Here is a 19,613-nt window from a genome sequence, read left to right as displayed (position 1 = left end):
AGAACAAGGTTAGAGAAAAAGACGTTGTTTTGCCCATGTTAAAAAAAATTCTTATAATCATTTACTCCAAAAGCATCATGCTTTGGAGCAGCAGTATTGCCAACCTGAGATGCTCAGTAATCATGAATGAGGCACTTAAAATTATGAGAGTGGCTTTAAAATCATGAGATTTTTTTTTAAATAATACGTATTGGGCTCTTTTTATTGGCCTGTTGGTTTCCATTATGGTTCAATGTCTTTGTGTTATCAAGCTTTTCTCTGAAACCAGGAGAGCTAGAATCATAGTGTGTGTGTGTGTGTGGGGGGGATTTAAACCAAAACTGAGATTTTAGTATAACTTTTTAATCTCAGAAGCTGGAGCTTTAAGAAAAACACCAAATATAGCAAGACTTGTGATAAAAATCACAAGAGTTGGTAACACTGGGGCAGAGACTTGTAATTTGGCAGGGAGATGCCCTGGTGTCAGGGATGTGCCTTTTGCCATCCCCATGAAAGTCCACCAAATTTGGCCAGGTTATATACCTTGGGAAACTATCAGGACACACATGCTGAGAACAGACTTGTTAGAATTTGGCAGTTATTTTCTCCAAAGTTCCCATTTGGATTGGGCATGCTCCAGCCAGGGACTGAAGGGACTGAGTGGAATGGAGAGGGTGAGTAGTGGTGTGGGGCAGAGACAAGCTGTGTGGGAGGGATAGACAGGTTGTCGGGCACACAGGAGCAGAGACAGCCTGCAAGGTGGTGGTAGATAGAGGCTAGGGCAGGGGTTCTCACAACAAATTTTTTGGTGGCCTCAGAGTGAGGCCACCAACTCTTGCTGGTGGCCACTCTGACAATTTTTCCTAAAATACTTAATTAACTTTAGTAAAAACAAATAAATATGCACATATACATGCCCAAATCATTGTAATTTATCTATGTAGGGTGTTTTTTTTTTTTTTTTTAAAGACTCAATAATAAAAATAATGGACAGTTATCCTGGACCTTACTGGACCTAAACAGAATAGAAACACAAATAAGGTGCTTTGAATGTTCTTGTCTTTATTCTTGTTGTTTCTTCTTCTTCTATTTTTTAAAGACTTGCTAGCTATAAGTAAGTCTGCTGTGAAAAGTGATATTTGTATGTTTGTTAATATCACTTTTCAAAGCAGACTTACTCAGCCCTGGCAAGCTCGGAGACAAATTAAGCCCTGGATGGGTACAGAGGCAGTGGGGGCATGGGCGATGGAGCACTGTGGGAGGCAGCAGGGACCAGAAGTGATGATGGGGGTGAGCCTGGGCCAGAGCCCACCACTGCGCAGCCAGGGAATGGAGCCCAAAGCCCCCTGGCTGGAGTCTGCCACTTGCCACCCCAGGGCTGAAGCCCAACCCTACCACCTCCGGGAAGGTGGGGAACTGACTGACTGCCTGCTCCTGCAGCTTGTATCTCCCGAGAGGGGGGTGGGGTGCAACCACTGCTGGTGGCCCCTGGGGAGGAGCCACTGTTTTCCCCTCTTCCCCCACCCCCCAAATCATTGCCCAGGAAGCTGTTGCTGCAAGAAAAGCCCCTGGTGGCTGCATACAGCCATGGTGGCCACATTTGAGAAACGCTGTGCTAGGGGCAGGGGCAAAAGGCTGGAGGAGGTATAGGAAATAAGTGTTTGTAACTACTAGAGAACACTCCCTTCCAGAACTCTCCAGGAATCCAGAGTTTCAACATTCCTCTGCTGTCAGCAACTGGCTGTTCACAGTCAGAGACAAAATATGTGTCTCATACCCCTCCTCTGGCTTGTCCACATAGAGGACAACAGCCTGCTACTACTACCAGTTACTTGGTAAGCTCAACTGATTGAGACCCGGGCTCTAGAACTAGAGGTTCCAATCCTGCTCATGACCCATTTGGGGGGAGAGGGAGGGTGAATAATATTCCACATCATAAAATGTATGTCTTTTCAGTGTTTGGCTTTTTAAAACCTAGGACATTATACACAAAAAAGCAAAACAAAACAAACAAACAAAACCCACGTTAAAAGATATTTATGGTTGTAAAAGCAGGCAGTCAAAAGTAATGTAGGATTTAAGATGTTCACAGCCTTAAGAAGGTATATACATATCTTAGGTTTACAGACGGGGAAACAAACTCAGAAGTTGAGTCACTTCCCTGGAGTCTGGTCTAGTGGATTAGAAAACAGAGTATGCAATAGCCACTTATAATAATAACAAATAAATCACTGTGAGCCTCTAAAAGCAAAGGCATTACTTGTTGCTATGACCATAATAACAAAACAATTTTGGAATTTCTGGGCCGAGTTCTTTAGGAGATATGAAATGCTAAAAGACATTAGGAAAATATTACTCCTTCACTTTTGATCTCACACATCTTATAAATGCCCTGTCTGATTGGTCCCAAACTTACATGAAAACTTACTTTAGGCTGAGATCTGGCATGTGAAATTTCAAGTGGTTTCATGTGTTTATGGTAAGGTTATGGAGAAGAGAGGTATGTGAACATTTCAGAATCAGGCTTATAATGAATGGCAGTTTAAGCCTGAACTATGTAATGATTAGCATCACTATAAAGCACAAATTCTTAACAGTGAGAGTAAATTAACCCTTGGAACAATTTACACAGGGTTGTGATGGATTCTCCATCACTCACATTTTTAAATCAAGATTCAATATTTTTCTAAAAGAGCTGCTCTAGAATTATTTAGGGAAAGTTCTATGGCCTGTGTTATACAGGAGGTCAGACTAGATGATCACAGCTGTCCCTTCTGGCCTTCCAATCTATAGATCTATGAAAAATAATTGGATTATTTTACCTGTCCCTTCATAACAACACAATCTTCTTGTCTCTTTGAATAGCTGGGTTGACCGCGTAGCCATTTAATATATGTCACAGGAGTCCCATCACTCCATTCAAAATACATTTGAATCTTAAGGGCATTCAGTCCAATCCACAGGTCTTCTGTTGGCTCTAACATAAAAGCAGTTGGTGTGTTAATGATGTTTTTACTGGTAACAGAGTGAATTTCCATGTCTGGAATGAGATTTCAGTCACGAATGTTGGGATATAGCACTTAGAGAGTTACGGTAAGTCTTTCTCCTTTAGCAAAAATGCAGGTTACTCCTTCACATCCCTCTCTGCTGTGAGAGGTAAGCTGGCCTACATTTAACATGGCTAAGTCTTAGATTCACTCAAAAAATCTTGCCTTTAACAAAGGGACATATGCTCATTTCAAATGGCAGAGGAGAGATACAAACAATTTTTGACAAACTTTATTGATAACTTAAAGCAACAAAATAAAGGCAGAAATATGCTGGTTTGTGCCTTGTTCTGTCTTCTGTCAGCAGTGGCCTTAGAGGTGCTGGGATTGAGCAACAGCATCCCTCTTAACAACAGAGGGCTGCCATTGACTGGAAAATTGCAGAACCAGACCAGCTATCCCCATGCCGTCCCACAATTCAGCACTGGTTGTGGTGGTTGGCTTGGCACATAGTTGATGAAGTTGTATGTACCCTGTTCACCTTTTCTATTTCTTTTCATAAAAAAATACATTTTCCTCATTATGGTTCACAAGAAAAAAAAATACATTTTTGCAAAATGTTGGCAGCCCAAAAACTCTTTGGAGACACCTCTGCATGACTGTCTCCTGCAGGTCCATGAAACAAACAGGAGGAGGAACTTGGTGGTTTCTTAGAGAGAGAGGAAGCTGAAATAGCTTATGCTGACACCAACCACAATAGCCCATATTTTGTTTGTACAAAGTAGCAGAGTTGTTTTTTCCTAACTGTTCTTCACTAGGGCCCCAATGCAGCAATGCATTTAAGCACATGTTCAACTTTAAGCATGAGTAGTTCTGTCAATTTTAATGGGACTCCTCCAGTGCTTACAGTTAAGCACATGCTCAAATGTTGGATTGAGACCTAGCTGAGAAGACCTTGGTCACTACAGAACTCGTCAGCCTTCAATGCATGGGACTGGGGTTGGAGGCACAAGATTCACCCCCGTTATGTACTAAGAAAGCAGGTTGGCACACACAAGCTATAGAATTTTTCCTTTCCTACTGTACAACTTTTTTTAATACTTAGATTTTTACTTCATAAGTAAACAAAAAATATTCTTCTGTGTTTATGTAAAAAACACCTATTAAGTCTGATCCATTCTTTGGCTATAAATGTTAGCAGTAGTGTTCAAAATAAAAACCAGCTAACTGTTCATTATAAATACTGCAGACAAAACAGTTGCCTGTAGTAATACTTACTGTAGCCAAGCTGAGAAACAATAAAGCTGTTCTCTGCAATATTATGCATACTCGCCAAATTTCCATCTTGCTTCTTACATGAAGTCAAAGCTTCTTTCCATACTTTGGGCTCTCTGTGAATCATGTAACAATGACCTGCATATGGCAGCCACCCATCTGGGCATTTAATAGGCCCCAAGTGATCTAAAATCAAAATAAAAATGTTTTAGAGCAATGTAAAAGAGAACAAAGTAAATGAGACTGGCAGTATTTTCTGTTATTGCGCATAAAATACAGGAGATCTAGCTGAATATAGGTGACATTTGAGGTCAGAAATTCAAGAACATTCTAATGAGAATTAAAATATGACTAATATTAAATATGTTAAATGTGAATATAAATAAAATATGGTTTTTTATCATTTAAACATCTAAATATCATAAAATACCCAGACTTGGACAGATCTACCCAGACTTGTCATATAGTGCAACTCCCTAGAAATTTCAGGTATTGACACTCATGGTCTAAATCTCTAGTAACTGCTTATAAGTAACTGACCATCAGAAATAATTTTGTAAACTACTGCAACTAATTGTCTCGTCTTTAAATTGTCACCTTTTTACATTGGGCCACTTAGGTGACTAAATACAGGTTTTAGACCGTAACTTTAGGTCCCCTTTTTAAAAAATCTTGACCCATTTCTTTCTCATGTTATTATTGTCAGTTAAAATATTCTTAAATAAAATCTCTATCTAGTTTAATAAGTTTGTCACTGAGCATTTACAGCAGCTTTCAAAGCATCCCTGGGAAACAGCCTATTGAAGATCACTTCTAGGTATAGCATATGACTGCTATTAACTTGTCATTTGTATGCTTTAGGTCAAAGGCAGCCTGCAGTCTAAATGTAGTCCAAGGAAATGTAAAATGTAGCCCATGGCCGCTTTTTAATACAGAGACGTGGATAATGAAAACTAGTGCTCCTGCTGTCCTGCTCAGATGGACATGAAGTGTTGCATGCTGTAGTCATCACAGACTGACTCTTTGCATTAAAGGTTAGGGTGGCTGTGGTGTGTGCCTTTTGTGCAATTAGGGACATGAAATTACAATTATGGTTTATGCAAATTCGATCCTTGGCTCCTGTCAAAATGCCAATATGGCTTTTAGTTGTGTAAAATTTAGCCACCCTGCTTTAGATGAATGGAATAATGGAATTCTTCCCAGAGTGGTTCATATAGGATAAGGGCAGAATAATGGCCTTTTGTACCAAGCAATATAGAAAATTTGTGCACAAGCAGGTGGGGACACACAAGGCATGCACATACACACACGGGTGTTTTTAAAGCATTGCTCTTGGCTAAAAAAATAACTTCCACTGTAATTTCATGGCAATCAAAATGCATCTCATTTTTATCCATTGCACATCTTTGCAGGCTGCAGTTTCTACAAAAAAAAAAATCACCTTTTATTAAATTAACACACTTACCTGAAGGCGTATTGAGAGACTCTAAAGTGGAGTTTCCCCTTTTACAAATGTAGCCATGTTTCTGATTACATGCCTGGTTTTCCCATTTAGAAGCTCTTCTGGGATTCAGCATGGCACAGAGTTTACCAGGGGCTGGAATGGGGCTTCCTTTGACAAACAGATAAAACAGGTTTCAGAGTAGCAGCCGTGTTAGTCTGTATCCGCAAAAAGAACAAGAGTACTTGTGGCACCTTAGAGACTAACAAATTTATTAGAGCATAAGCTTTCGTGGGCTACAGCTCTAATAAATTTGTTAGTCTCTAAGGTGCCACAAGTACTCCTGTTCTTTTTGCAGATAAAACAGAATCTCCATGTAATCACTGCAAAAAATCATGTCACCAATAGAAGGAACAATTTTTTGGTGATCTCTCTTGCCTTTATGATTGTTAAACTGACTAGACGCAGAGCACTATCAGCTGCACAGATTAATCAAACTGAAAAAAGTTAATAGATTCTGAGGCCAAAAGGGAACCTTGGGATCATCTAGCCTGACCTCCTGTATAACACAGGCCACAGAACTTCCCGAAAATAATTCCTAGAGCAGAGCTTGTAGAAAAAGAGCCAATCCTGATTTTAAAATTTTCAGTGATGGAGAATCTACCATCACTCTTGGTAAATTGTTCCAATAGTTAATTATTCTCACCATTAAACATTTACTCCTTATTTCCAGTCTGAATTTGTCTGGCTTCAACTTCCAGCTATGGGATTGTGTTATATCTTTCTCTGCTAGACTGAAGAGCTCATTATTAAATGTTTGTTCCCCATGTAGATACATATAGACAGTCACCCCGTAGCCTTCTCTTAGGTAAGCTAAACAGAGTGAGCTCCTTGAATCTATCACTATAAAGCATATTTTCTAATCCTTTAATCATTCTCATGGATCTTTTCTGAACCCTTTCCAATTTATCAACATCGTTCCTGAATTGTGGATACCAGGACTGGACACCGTATTCCTGCAGCAGTCACACCTGTGCAAAATTCAAAGGTAAAATAACCTCTGTTCCGAGTCAAGATTCCCGTTTATTCATTATGCAGGTGGGGTCGCCCCCAAGTATTGCGTCCAGCTTTTTGTAGAAACGGCAGATCATGGGGGCAGTACCGGAGTGGTGGTTTGCCTCCCGCGCTTTGTGGTAGGCATTCCCCAGCTCCTTCACTTTAACCCTGCACGGCACTGCGTCCTGGTCATGGCCCCTTTCTCTCATGGACCTTGATATCTGCCCGTAAGTATCGTAATACCTACAGCTGGAGCGCAGCTGGGACTGGACAGCTCCCCCCCCCCAAACACTAATGAGGTCCAGCACCTCGCCATTGCTCCATACTGGGGATCGCCTGGCGCGTGGAGACATGGTCACCTGGAAAGATGTGCTGAGAGCACTCCACGCCTTGCTGAGCAAACAGGAAGGGGAATTTCAAAATTCCCAGAGAATTTAAAGGGAGGGTCTGACAGTTGGTTACCTGAGGGCAGGGCAATAGAGTTCAAAGTGATGACCAGAGTGGCTAGAATAGGCATTGTGGGACACTTCTGGAGGCCGATCAGAGCGCATTAACAGACCAGGGCATCCACATTGGCACCGCGGTGCTCCAGCCGGGGCGCAGCAAGCGTTATGCTTCTCGTGGAGGTGGATTACCAGGGGCGCTCCAGCCACGAGTCTGGGCGATCTACGTGCCTTGCCAGTGTGGACACCTCTGGAGTTAGGGTGTACAGGGCTGATTTAATGCGCTCTAGCTTGCAAGTATAGCCAAGGCCTAAGTCGACACAAGGTGGCTTATGTTGACATAACTTTGTAGTGCAGACCTGGCCTAAGCTGCAGAGATGTGTCTGCAGAGACCCTGGAGCAATAGCTCTGAGTGGTGTGAACTGCCCCGTTCATTTCTGTGAGGTGTTAATGCAGATACCCAGTAATGATAATTTAAATGTCAACATTGTTGATTACTTCATTGTACATATCAGAAAGGGTGGAGAGGGAAGGATAGATCCACACAAGTTATTGTGAGTGATGTCTTATTTTGGTGCCACAAGTGGGTGGAGTTTGGAAGACAGATCCGCTTTTTTTCCTTTGTCTTTAATCAAAGAGCCAAGCCTAGTGAGCCCAGTGGAGCCCATGGGTATATTCAAGACCTACTGAGGAGAAGCCTAGCAGTTCACATGATCATATTTTGAACATCTGCACAATCTACTATGAGCAGCTGTTCATTTGCCAATTTACATGGCCAGAGTTTATTTTGTGGAAGCAGCTTGGAAACCATCATGATCCCCCCTGAATCATACCCTGTCACAAGCATTGGATTATTGATTTCAGCAACAAATAAGCTACAAGAGCAGATGAACACATACAAGTTACAATCAAGATTTCATGCAACTGGCCTTAGAAATAAAAAATAGAAAATATGTAATAGACTATATAAGCAACAATGGGCTTGATTTCTACTGCATTATTCCAGTTACACTGTCATCAAAGGATGCAGTGGCCCCTGTTCTCTAAATAGAATGTGTTGAAGATTTTTGATGAAGCATCAGTTTTACTCTAACGGTGTATAATATTTAGAATATGTGAAGAAGATGCAATGCCTTTATTTCCTAAATATTTTGCTGCTTCTGGAAGCTTCGATTTATATTTTTCATTTTTGGATTACATTTTAAGGAAAAATTCGAATCAGATCTGTTTGGTGATTATTACCTCCAAATGATATTCATTTCTATAGACAGTTCCATGCTTGTAGTGATAAAAAAATACTGGTGTTGAAATCTATAATGTGCATCAGAGAATTTTACTCTTAAAAATGATGGGGCAGACCATCAGCTAGTGTAAATCAGTGACTTCAGTGGAGCTATACCACTTTACACCAGCAGAAGATCTATTTTGATTATTATAAACAGATTTACCTACCTGGAGCCCAGTTTAAATATCTGAGAGGACTGCTACCCATCCACTGCCATCCACCGTTAAAATTCAAACTATTAAGTCCAATCCAGAGAGCAGAATCCATATTTTTAGTTATCTCTAAATTACAAAAGAAATTAAATGAAACTTTGAACCAAAATTTACATTTCTCAGATAGAGCCAGTCAATAAAAATATCACTTTTCCAATTAGTAAAATATATAGATGAAAATAGGAACACAATATACATGTGAGCATATATGTGTAAAGGTTACAGAGATTTCTGGCTAACAAAAGGAATAAATGAACTTTTCATTTCAGCACAAACATAGCACATGAAAGCTTCATTAGCTCTCTTCTGGTCCTGTTCCAAACTGGTGTTTATGAAGCCTCCTTCATGACTTTTATAAAGGAGCTTAAATCATTAACTCCATTGGCGTTATTGGAAGTTGACGCATGTAAAATCCACCTATATTAGGATGAGACTAACCACCTTCATGTATTCAGAAGTTATATATTGGAGTTATAAATAATCACTAAAGATTACAGGAAACATATTAATCTATGGATCAGATTATGACTACTCCTGAACAGTGGTGGGAGGAAGCAGATGATGTGGAGACAACCTTTGCACCAGGACTTGCTTCTTGTTTTTTCATGGCCAATGTCACTATGCTCCCCGAAAGGGGAATGGCCAGTCTTCCTGTACTGCAGGCTAGTGGGTGGGGGGATGTGTTTTATCCTTTTAAAGGGTGACGTAAATGCTGCTGCCTCACTGAAAAGGTTTCTCAGACCATTGAGATATATTTAGAATTGACACAAAAACAGAAAAATCACTGTGTGTGAAACCCTGGTCCCACAGACATCAATGCGAGTTTTTCCATTAACTTCAATGCAGCCAAGATGTCACCTTGAGTTTTCACTCTTGATTATTTTGTTAGTTTACCTCTCAGGTATGTTTGCTCCTGTATCTCTGTGATGCTTAATAATTCTGCATTCTGTTGCTGGCAGCTTTTCCTTGCTTGGTGCCATGTTAGAGCTGATTGGGAGTTTATCTGGTAGTGGAAACCTGTCAAAGAATCTGTAGTCCAAAATCTTTCAGTGTCACCTGGAAAGGGAAGAAAGATATGTAATATTAATTATGATTGACCCAAATAGACTCTGTTATGCAGTCTGTGCTTCTATGGAATGCAAAATCTGTCAGAGTCCATCAATATATGATATTAATTGTAAAATACCATCAATTCTAAAGCAACAGCAACACTAAAATCAAAACAGGAGTTGAATTCTATTAGTGTATATTTTTGTATAGTCTTCTAAACTTCAGAATTTTTTTTTGCAGGGAGGGGGGAGAGCTAGGGGTGGGTGGGTATTTTAAATGTGTTTTTGCTCACAAAATCTAAGATAGCCTTAAACATAGATGAAAGGGGAAGGGTGGGCATTCAGATGAGCTGTCACTCATGCTCACCCATGCCCACGGGCAATCGCCTCTGACAGCAGAGGAATGGTGAACTTCAGGGATCTTGAGTTCCATTTCAGGCTCTGAAGGTGTGTGTGCTCTAGATGGCACAGACTCCTATGTCCCCAATCTTGAACCCTCAACCGGCCCCAGTCCTAGTGCTGACTCCCAGTCCCAAGCCCATTCTCCTCATCTAGTTAGTCCCAGTCTCCACTCCTCAGGCTACTGTTCCCAGTCCCAATTTCCTTGCTGTACAAGTCCTAGTCTCCCACTCCAGACTCCCTCTACCAGTTTCTCCCAGTCCATGTCTCCCCCATCATGCTCCAAGTCTCTCTGCCTAGCTATTCCCAGTTCCCTCCACCACTCCCTAATGTGTCCACCATCTCTCCCCAGTCTCCAATCACCTATCTCCCTGGCCATGCTCTCTGTCCCCACTGGCTTCCAGTGCCAGTCTCCTTCTCCAGACTCCTTGTTCTCCCCTCCCTTGGCTTCTTGTCCCAGTCTGTTTGCCCAGCCTATCCCAGTTATCCCCCATGCAACCTGGCTCCTCATTAGATCTGTATTCCCTCCCTGCACCTCCTCCCCCCTCCAACTGGTTCCAGTTGCCAGTTTCCTTGCCCTGTCAGTCCCACTCTCCCCTGGCTCCTCATTCAATTTCAGTTCACCATCCACTATCTCCATCTCCAACCGTTTCCTTTCCTGGCTCCCAGGCCTACCTTCACCCAGCCAGTCCCATGTCTCATTCTATGCACTGGTCTTCCCCCACAGTCACTCTGAGTGGATGGTGCATGTGCAGTCTGGTCACATGTATGAATTGTGAGATGATGTTATGCTATGGGAATGGTGCATGAGCAGTCTGATCAGCTGTAAGAGCTGAGAGAGGATGGAGCATGCTCAGCTGATTGGTGGGGATGGCTCATGCACAGTTTAGTCAACACTAGGAGCTGTGAGAGGCTCAAATATGCTCTGTGAAGACAGAATCTTCAGAGATTTTAGTTACTAAAATATACGTTGTCTCCATGGAATATGTGCCAACTGTGATTTTCCAAAGGCTTATAACTTGACCAAATTCAGACCGATTTCCACAGGAATGGCATAAGCCAGATCCCTGACACAAAGGGTAGCCTCTGCCAATTATACAATCTCTTCCCCAAAGCATGGGGATGCTAGCGCTTTCCATACTAAAAGTATGGTCTTATTGGAGGGTGTTGGGCAATCTTAATAATAGGTCAGCCTAACAGCTCAGCCTACAATATGACTTAAGATTTCTTATCTAACTAGTGATTTTTGCCCCAATCCAGCCCTCAAGTTGGGCACTCAAAACACAGAGGCACACAAAATCATGTCACTTTTTAAAATGTAGGTTCTTTCTATCTATGCGCACGCACACACACACTTTATATGTTTGGGTATGTCTGCACTGCAATCAAAGAAGTGATTCCAGCTCGGGCAGGCATACTTGTGTTAGCTTTAATCTAGCTAGCACAGCTAAAAATAGCAGTGAAGGCACAGTGGCATGGGCTTCTGCTCAGGCTGAACAAGCTTGCCTGGAACCCTAGGCATGTACTCGTGTTGCTAGTCTGCAATGAAGCCTGAGCGGCCACATCTTCACTGCTATTTTTACCAGTACTAGCTAGATTAAAGTTAGAATGGGTATGCCTACCTGAGCTGAATTCACACCTCCGATTGCAGTGTAGATGATAAAGGGATTCCCTTTATCATCTACATCCATTCCTTCATCCTTCATCCATCATGTAAACACACTGACCAGATCAGAAATGAGACTCCAGCTTAATGTCGGGGAGGTGGGGGGAAGAGGGAAGCAATTTCCTGCTCTTGTAGTCTCTTCCTCAAAGAGGGTAGAGACCTGGATAATGCTGCCATGAAGAAATGGCTCCACAAAGCAACTGTCCTATGGGGGATCACTGCACAAGAGGTGCAATTGCAAGGGAAGGCAGAGAAAGCTATTGACACCTTCTTCCCCCATTGCACACCCATGCAGAGCCATCAATAAGCTGGCCACATCCATTTGCAAGTCATGACATTCAGAATTAAAGTTCCTGTCCCCTCTCTCCCTCTGTACCTGTTTCTGATATCCTGCTAGGCCCTGTGCCTTCCCCTGCATCCTATGTGAATCTGCAACTTTCCCTGAGGCGGGTCCCACCCATCACAGCTATACGGTTAATAACAAAGAAAGAATAGCCAGACTCTACACCAAACAGAGCAGCAAAATGCCCAAGGAAAAGCATGAGGTGAAGACCTTTAATATCCAATTTTTACAAAATGGAGACTTACCCAGCAGCTGCAAAGTACTGTGAATGAGAGAGAGGAAAACAAGCAATGTGGAGAATGTCATGGCAAATGTTTCATTCCTTTCTTCCTTTCCACTAAGTGATGATGGTAATTAGTTGCTGTCAATAAAATCCTTCTGTAAGGAGCCGTCTGGCAGGTCCTACTATGTTTCAAAGGGCTGACAGATCAGGGGAAAGCTCTGGGCTCTAAATAAGGAACTATCCTGTCACATGTGGCATTTTGAAATAGCAGGAATTAACAGAGCAAACTTTGCTTTTGTACGTGAATCGCTCTTTACTGAGGGCAAAGTCTCTTTCCATAGAAATGCAGGTGATAAACAAAGTGGTTACAATTCAGTGCAGTTTTCTGGGACAATGTTGGGTCAGTTGCTGGGTTTCCAGGCCAATGAAATCGCTAAAAGATATTAGGGAGCTAACAGTGTCAGGGATAACTCAGTGGTGGTGGGAGGGATAGCTCAGTGGTTTGAGCATTGGCCTGCTAAACCCAGGGTTGTGAGTTCAATCCTTGAGGGGGCCACTTAGGGATCTGGGGCAAAATCAAAATTGGTCCTGCTAGTGAAGGCAGGGGGCTGGACTCGAAGACCTTTCAAGGTTCCTTCCAGTTCTAGGAGATGGGATATCTCCATTAATTTATAATAATTTTTTTATTTTATTTAGATAAAAGCTCAGCCGCTACATTTAAACTGTATACCTCAGATACATAGTGAGACAACACTCCCAGTATTCCAGTAAAATTGGTAGCAGCTCACATTTCCACCTGTCTGGAAGATAAGGAATTAACTTTACAGCGTTATTCAGTTAAAATCACCCTGCAGGACAAGCAGAATTTTAATTCTGAAAACAAAGATTGGTGAATTAGGATGGTCAGATGTGCCAGCCTCAGCATACACATTTTGGGTATCTGGCCAAAAGGGATCTCAGAAACAGTGCACTTCAAAGGTAATTTCTAGATTTCCTGTGTAGGGACTAGACAACTGTCATACACCACTTCCAAGGGCTTTCTTCAAGAAAGGTCATGACATTTATCTAAATACCTGCAGTGCAGGGCCGGCTCCAGGCACCAGCCCACCAAGCTTGTGCTTGGGGCGGCACCTGGAGGGGGGCGGCGCGGCGCTCCGGCCACCGGGGAGAGCGGGGCCACGGCCGGGCTCGCCGCCCTCCCCCCGGCGCTCTGGCGGCCCTCCCCCCCGGCGCCCTCCCCCTGGCCGCCGGGTGGAGAGCGGCGAGCCCCAGCCGGGGCTCGCCGCCCTGCCCCCGGCGCTCTGGCCGCCGGGGGGAGAGCCAAGCCCCGGCCGGGGCTCGCCGCCCTCCTCCCAGGGCTCCGGCCGCCCTCCCCCCCGGCGCCCTCCCCCCGGCCACCAGGGGGAGAGCAGAGCCGCCCTCCCCCCGGGGCTCCGGCAGCCCTCCCCCCCCCGCTGGGGGGGGGGGGCGGCCGGAGGCTTTTTTTGCCTGGGGCCCTGCTGCAGTGGGAATATTCAACAGCTCTGTACGTTATATTGTTGAACTGGTGAACATTACCACCACATTTCCTAGTGGTAGAGGTAGAAGGGGTGAGTCTGACTGTACAGGCCAATCCCACTCCCATAGTACATGTATGAGGACTGGACTTTGTACCAGAATACTTTTGTCAGACAAAACTACAGTCTTGTCTACACAGTGCAATTTACTGACATTGCATTTCCGGTATAAGCATATTAAACTAAATCGGAAAAAGGAACTATTCTTCCAGAATTAGTGTCCACCTGGGGTATTATATAATGATACTGGCATAGCTATGTCAGTTAATTTCTCCATCGAGACAAACCCCACCAGTTTCTTTCCTTTCACTGAAGTTAAGAGAAGTTGGGACATGAAATTATAAAACATGTGTGAGGTGAAATAACCATCTCAAGCACAATAATATATTTATTCAGAATCTGAAGGGAAGCTGTGACAGCAGGAAAACTCATCAATCTCTGCTATTATTACAATGGAGATGCCTAAATACAAGAATTAGTCAACCTGCCTGATTTGGCTACACAGCAGAAAATTCAAAGGGAAAGGCAGATCCTTAAGCAAGTCTTCAAGACCAAAATAAAAAAGAGGAATTGAATGAATTGCTGAATAATAAAATTCTATAGAAGCTTAATATACAGATAGTAGGAAATTAAGCACAAAGCCGGCAGAATTTTGCCTTTTGAAATTGTGACAAAAATAGCTAACAGCAACGAAAAGCAAAGCAAATATAATCCTTCCCCTCTACAATATCACCAGTATTCTCTAGAATATCTGTTTTGGCCAAGATTTTTCATTTTCTGTTGTTAATTTTGCCTGAAGAGAACAAATGCTTTTTTTTTCTTGGCTTCAATCAGTATCTTTGTATTTATTAAGATGGAGGCTCATGGAATTGCAGCATGACAGCATCCCCAAAACCACATGGTTGGTTTTTTTTAAATCATACATTGTCATTGGTATTAATTATTACTACTTAATATTTACATTGTGGCAACACCTACAGGCTTTAATCAGGTTGAGCCCCATTGTGCAAGGAACTTACACATACACAGAAGTGACAGTCCCTGCCCCCCAAAACTTCCAATCACAAAGATTTAGAATATCCTCCAGACATAGCTAATGGAAAGAGAACTTTTTCTCAACTACATAGGTGTACACATTGTCAGAATATAATTTTGGTATATTGTAGCATAGCAAATATTAAAATATGTTGTGATTCTAATTATATTACACCTGGGAATACTTTTAAAATATATATTCCAAGTGTGTACAAGGCATTTCTATTCTACTGAATGGCTATACCACTGAAAAGGAATATGCTTTGTAGGGTCTTATTGATGTTTCTATCTCTACTCATTGCTACACACCACAGACTCTTAGTAATATTCAGTGGTATAAATTAAAGTTTGTCTTCTAAAGAAAGGAACATAGACTACAAAGTCAATGTGTAATTTAAAGCAAAGACTAGTTTGGTTCATGGACACCCTGAAAATGTTCCTGCATGAAATACATATAATCCTGAATCTCACCATTTAAGACATTTTAAAACTGAAGAGGGAGTTGTAACGTTTTTTTTCATTTTTTAATGTCAATTAGTCCCATTTGAAACCATGTAAACCATTTAAACCATTAGTTCCCTAAAACTGCTTGTAAAGTACAATAATAACTCTTCCTATGTGAATAAATTGCTTTGTATCTGCTACCATCACAGCAGCATCCTGCAGTACCAGTCCCGACCACTCAGACATGCATTAGCCCCAGGACACACGTCATCAGCAAGATTATCCCATTTACTTCATTGGACTGATGCAAGTCCCACCAGATCATCTACCAGCTCAACAAGAATTTACTGGTTGCATATTTGTTGACTGTGTCACTTTTTAATGGCACCACAGTAACATTATGACAAAATTCTTGTATGACATAGGTAAGCTGGTAATCGTTGATTTTAATGTTAGGTGACTGATTGAAGGAAATAAATTACATTACTATTAAGAGTAGAATTATTAAAAATTTATATTGTGTAGCATCTAAATGCCACAACCAGGCTGGACTCCATTATGCTAGATAAGACATAGCAGGTAGATGAGACAGCCAGAGTGAGGTGAAAGAACAGGGTAAAAAAATAAATACAGTAATAGGATGTGCACAATTCCTTAGCTGGTCATGTCATGATCATAGCTCTCCACCTGCCTAGCCACATTTGGCTCCTGTGTACCAGGAAAGGGAATTGTTATGAGGGCAGGAGACTCCATGCCAAAATGCCAGTACCCTGCCCTAATTTTAAAGGATTTGCTAACCTTGCTTAACTGACAGTTTTGAATTAGCTCAAACATTAAACAAAGACCAGTCTATTCTATATGTGTTCTTATACTGCCCCCTTCGCTGTAGTATCCAAGCAGCTTCCAATAGCACATTCAACAACTGTCACGTGTAGTTCATTCCCTCTCATCCTCTCCCCAAGGGAAGAATTTTGTTTGTAGGGTTTTGTTTTGGTAGTGGGTTTATTGTTTTATATTAGAGAAGGTCAAAGAAGTGCACTCTGTACTTGGAGCAGAAGGTGGAGAGGTTTGTGATGGTCCTTAGTTCCTGGGGGGGGGGGGGGGGAAAGGGGAAGAGGGGAGAGTTCCTTCCATAGTCTTGGACTGGCTGACAAGAAAGTTCTGTCTCCTGCCCAGCTGAGCTTTAAACCCTTATTGTAGGAAGTTCCATTGTCTGAGGAGTGGAATTGTCCACTATGGTCTTTATCCTGGAGCTTTAGGTGATCTTCAAATATGCAGGGGCCCAGGCCACTGAGTACCTTGAAGATAAGGTAGTCTAAGGGAAGCCAGTGAAGAGAGTGGAGGGCAGGTTTGACGTGTTCTTGGTAGCACCCATTGCTGAGAAGACATGCTGCATAGCTCTGTATGGAGTTGAGTTTAAATTGGAATTTCCATCGAGAATAAAATTCCAATATTTCAACATCTTTATTTCTTAAAAGTTCTGAACTGAGATTTTTCAGAAATGGCAAAACATTTTCATTTTGGCATTTTTGATCGAAATGAAAACTTCTGGTGTTCCCAAATTAAATGTTTGATTTTGGATTGTTGAAATGACTCAAAACATTTTATTGAGAGGCATTTCAACATTTAACTGGATCTAGCTATGATAGCACATTGCCTCATGGGTGTTGTAGTTCAGTTGCCTGATGCCCTAATTCTCCTCTTTAGGCTAAGCTTCCTGACTGGACTACATCTCCCATGATGCACCTACTGTGACTCCCACAAAGAACCAGGCCATTCAATCAGGGGGGAAATTGCATCACATCATGGGAAATGTAGTCTGGCCAGGTAGCCCTGTCCATAGAAGAGAGTGGGAGCATCAGGAATCCAAACAAGTCCCATGAAGGAATGTGCCACCACACTGAGGGGGGGGGGGGGGGAGGGAAGGACGGTTGATGTTGAACTGACTTGGAAGAAAATATTTCAGGTCAGTTTAACAAACCAAATATTTCAATTCAGGTCAAACCAAGATGAAATTAAATATTGTTTTGTTTTTCCTGAACAAAAATAGAAAAATAACAAAATCAAAAATTAAAATTAAAATTTTGATTCTGTGGAAACTGCATTTTGTGTTGAAAATTAATTGAGATAGAAAATTCCCAACCAGGTCTAGTTCTGTACTAGTTGGAGTTTCTTAAAAGCTGATGGCTTCACATCCAGTTATATTACATTGCTGTAGTCCAAATGGGAGATGACAAAGATGTGTGTAACTAAGGGCAGGTCATCATCTGCCAAGATGGGTGGAACCTCCTAGCTAATTAGATATAGAAGAGTGTTAATAACACTGCTCTAAAGCCAAAATGCTTCTGAAATAAATGTAGTCAAACTTTACTAATTCTGGGTCACTGAGAACGAAAATGATGCTTAAAATTGTTGATTGGCTCTAGTTTTCAAGATATGCTATTGGGTCAGTATATACGACCCTTGACTTGGGAATGGCGGAGGATAAGTGAGTTATAAAGGGAAGGGATCTCAATTTAAACCAGAAATGACTAAAATACATCTTTGACTGGATCTATGAATAAATCTATGACTGGGTTTGGACAGTACTTGCTTTTTAGGCAAAACAATGAATGATGCAATCTGAAGCTGGTATTGCGTCATACATGACATGAATTGCATCATGTTATTCCTAGAAGTCATGGATGATGCAATCATAACGAAGCTTACATCACTCTGCTGAACAAATTGCCCTATATCAGCTCTAGAAATCATACAGTGTCGTGCTCTCTTATTTGTCAGTGTTTGATTTTGCAAAGGGACACATTTCTGTTTAGCCAAAGTGAGCAGAGATGCCTCGTACTTGTGTGAACAGTGCAGATAACTTCTGCTATGTTTGTGGTGAAGTGACTTTTGCATCACAAAAGTGCAGTATAACCACTATGGTTAAGAAAGCCTATCACCTTTATTTTGGCTGCAAAAATGGAGATCAGGACAAGAGGTGGGCCCCACACATATGCTGCAACACTTGTGCAACAAATCTTCACCAGTGGTTGAACAGGAAAAGGAAATCTATGCCTTTTGCAGTGCCAATGATTTGGAGAGAGCCAACAGATCATACCAGCAATTGTTACTTCTGCATGGTGCCTCCAGTTGGGAAAGGTGTGTCAAAGAAGAAAAAGTGGACTGTGCATTGTCCAAACATTCCATCAGCTATACGCCCAGTACACCACGGAGAAGGACTGCCGGTTCCTGATGCACCAGAATCATTCTCACTTGAGTCAGACGAGGAAGAGGAAGAGGATGAAACTTCTGGTCCTGAACCATCAATGTCACAGGACCCACATTTTCTCCCATCCTCCTCCTCTGAACCACACCTCATAACACAAGGTGAACTGAATGACCTTGTCAGGGATTTGGAACTACCCAAGAGTAAGGCAGAGCTGTTGGGCTCCAGACTACAGCAGTGGAATCTCCTGGCAGGTGATGTTAGGGTTTCCATGTTCCGTGACCGTCAAAAGGATCTTGTCCCATTCTTCTTCATGGAAGGTGATCTTGTAGCCTGCAACGACATCGATGGTGTGATGGCAGCCCTCAACATCGTTCACGATCCAGATGAGTGGAGACTGTTCATTGATTCATCGAAGACGAGTCTTAAAGCTGTTTTACTGCATAATGGCAATGTTTTGCCATCAATTCCAGTTGGTCATGCAGTCCATATGAAGGAAACCTATGACAACATGAAACAACTTTTGAGGTGCATAAACTATGACCAACATCAGTGGCAGCTTTGTGGCGATTTGAAGGTTGTTGCTCTCTTGCTTGGTCTGCAGACTGGATACACAAAGTCCTGCTGTTTTCTCTGCGAATGGGGTAGTCGTGCAAGAGATTCCCACTACATCAAGAAAGATTGGCCACTCCGACAGTCATTGGAGCCTGGGAGGAAAAGTGTTCAGCATCCACCACTTGTTGAATCAAGGAAGATTTTGTTACCACCCTTACACATCAAGCTGGGTCTAATGAAGAACTTTGTCAAGGCCATTGACAAAACACAAGCAGCTTTCAAATACCTCCGTGGAAAATTTCCAAGGTTAAGTGAAGCTAAGATAAAGGAAGGTGTCTTTGTTGGTCCTCAGATTCGTGAACTTCTTCGAGATGATGCATTTGACCATGCACTGCGTGGCAAGGAAAAGACGGCATGGAAAGGCTTCCAGTTAGTGGCAATAAATTTTCTCGGAAAC

The 19,613-nt window shown here is 42.1% G+C and overlaps 1 protein-coding gene across 1 annotated transcript in view; it reads right to left on the bottom strand.

Moving 5' to 3' along the window:
• The window catches only part of LOC135873635 (macrophage mannose receptor 1-like), a 53,155-nt gene extending 40,714 nt beyond the window's left edge, over nt 1-12,441 (bottom strand). The window contains exons 1-6 of the mRNA XM_065398277.1: nt 12,381-12,441; nt 9,573-9,734; nt 8,634-8,747; nt 5,707-5,853; nt 4,245-4,427; nt 2,802-2,956 (exon numbers count right to left, since the gene is read on the bottom strand). Of these exons, the coding sequence (XP_065254349.1) occupies nt 2,802-2,956; nt 4,245-4,427; nt 5,707-5,853; nt 8,634-8,747; nt 9,573-9,734; nt 12,381-12,441 (822 nt within the window). The remainder of the gene's footprint in view (nt 1-2,801; nt 2,957-4,244; nt 4,428-5,706; nt 5,854-8,633; nt 8,748-9,572; nt 9,735-12,380) is intronic.
• Between the last annotated feature and the right edge of the window lie 7,172 nt (nt 12,442-19,613).

This window comes from Emys orbicularis, chromosome 2 (assembly GCF_028017835.1).
Source record: "Emys orbicularis isolate rEmyOrb1 chromosome 2, rEmyOrb1.hap1, whole genome shotgun sequence".
NCBI lineage: Eukaryota > Metazoa > Chordata > Testudines > Emydidae > Emys > Emys orbicularis.
Note: the sequence above shows the minus strand (reverse complement) of the source record. Positions and strands in the feature narration are given on the sequence as shown.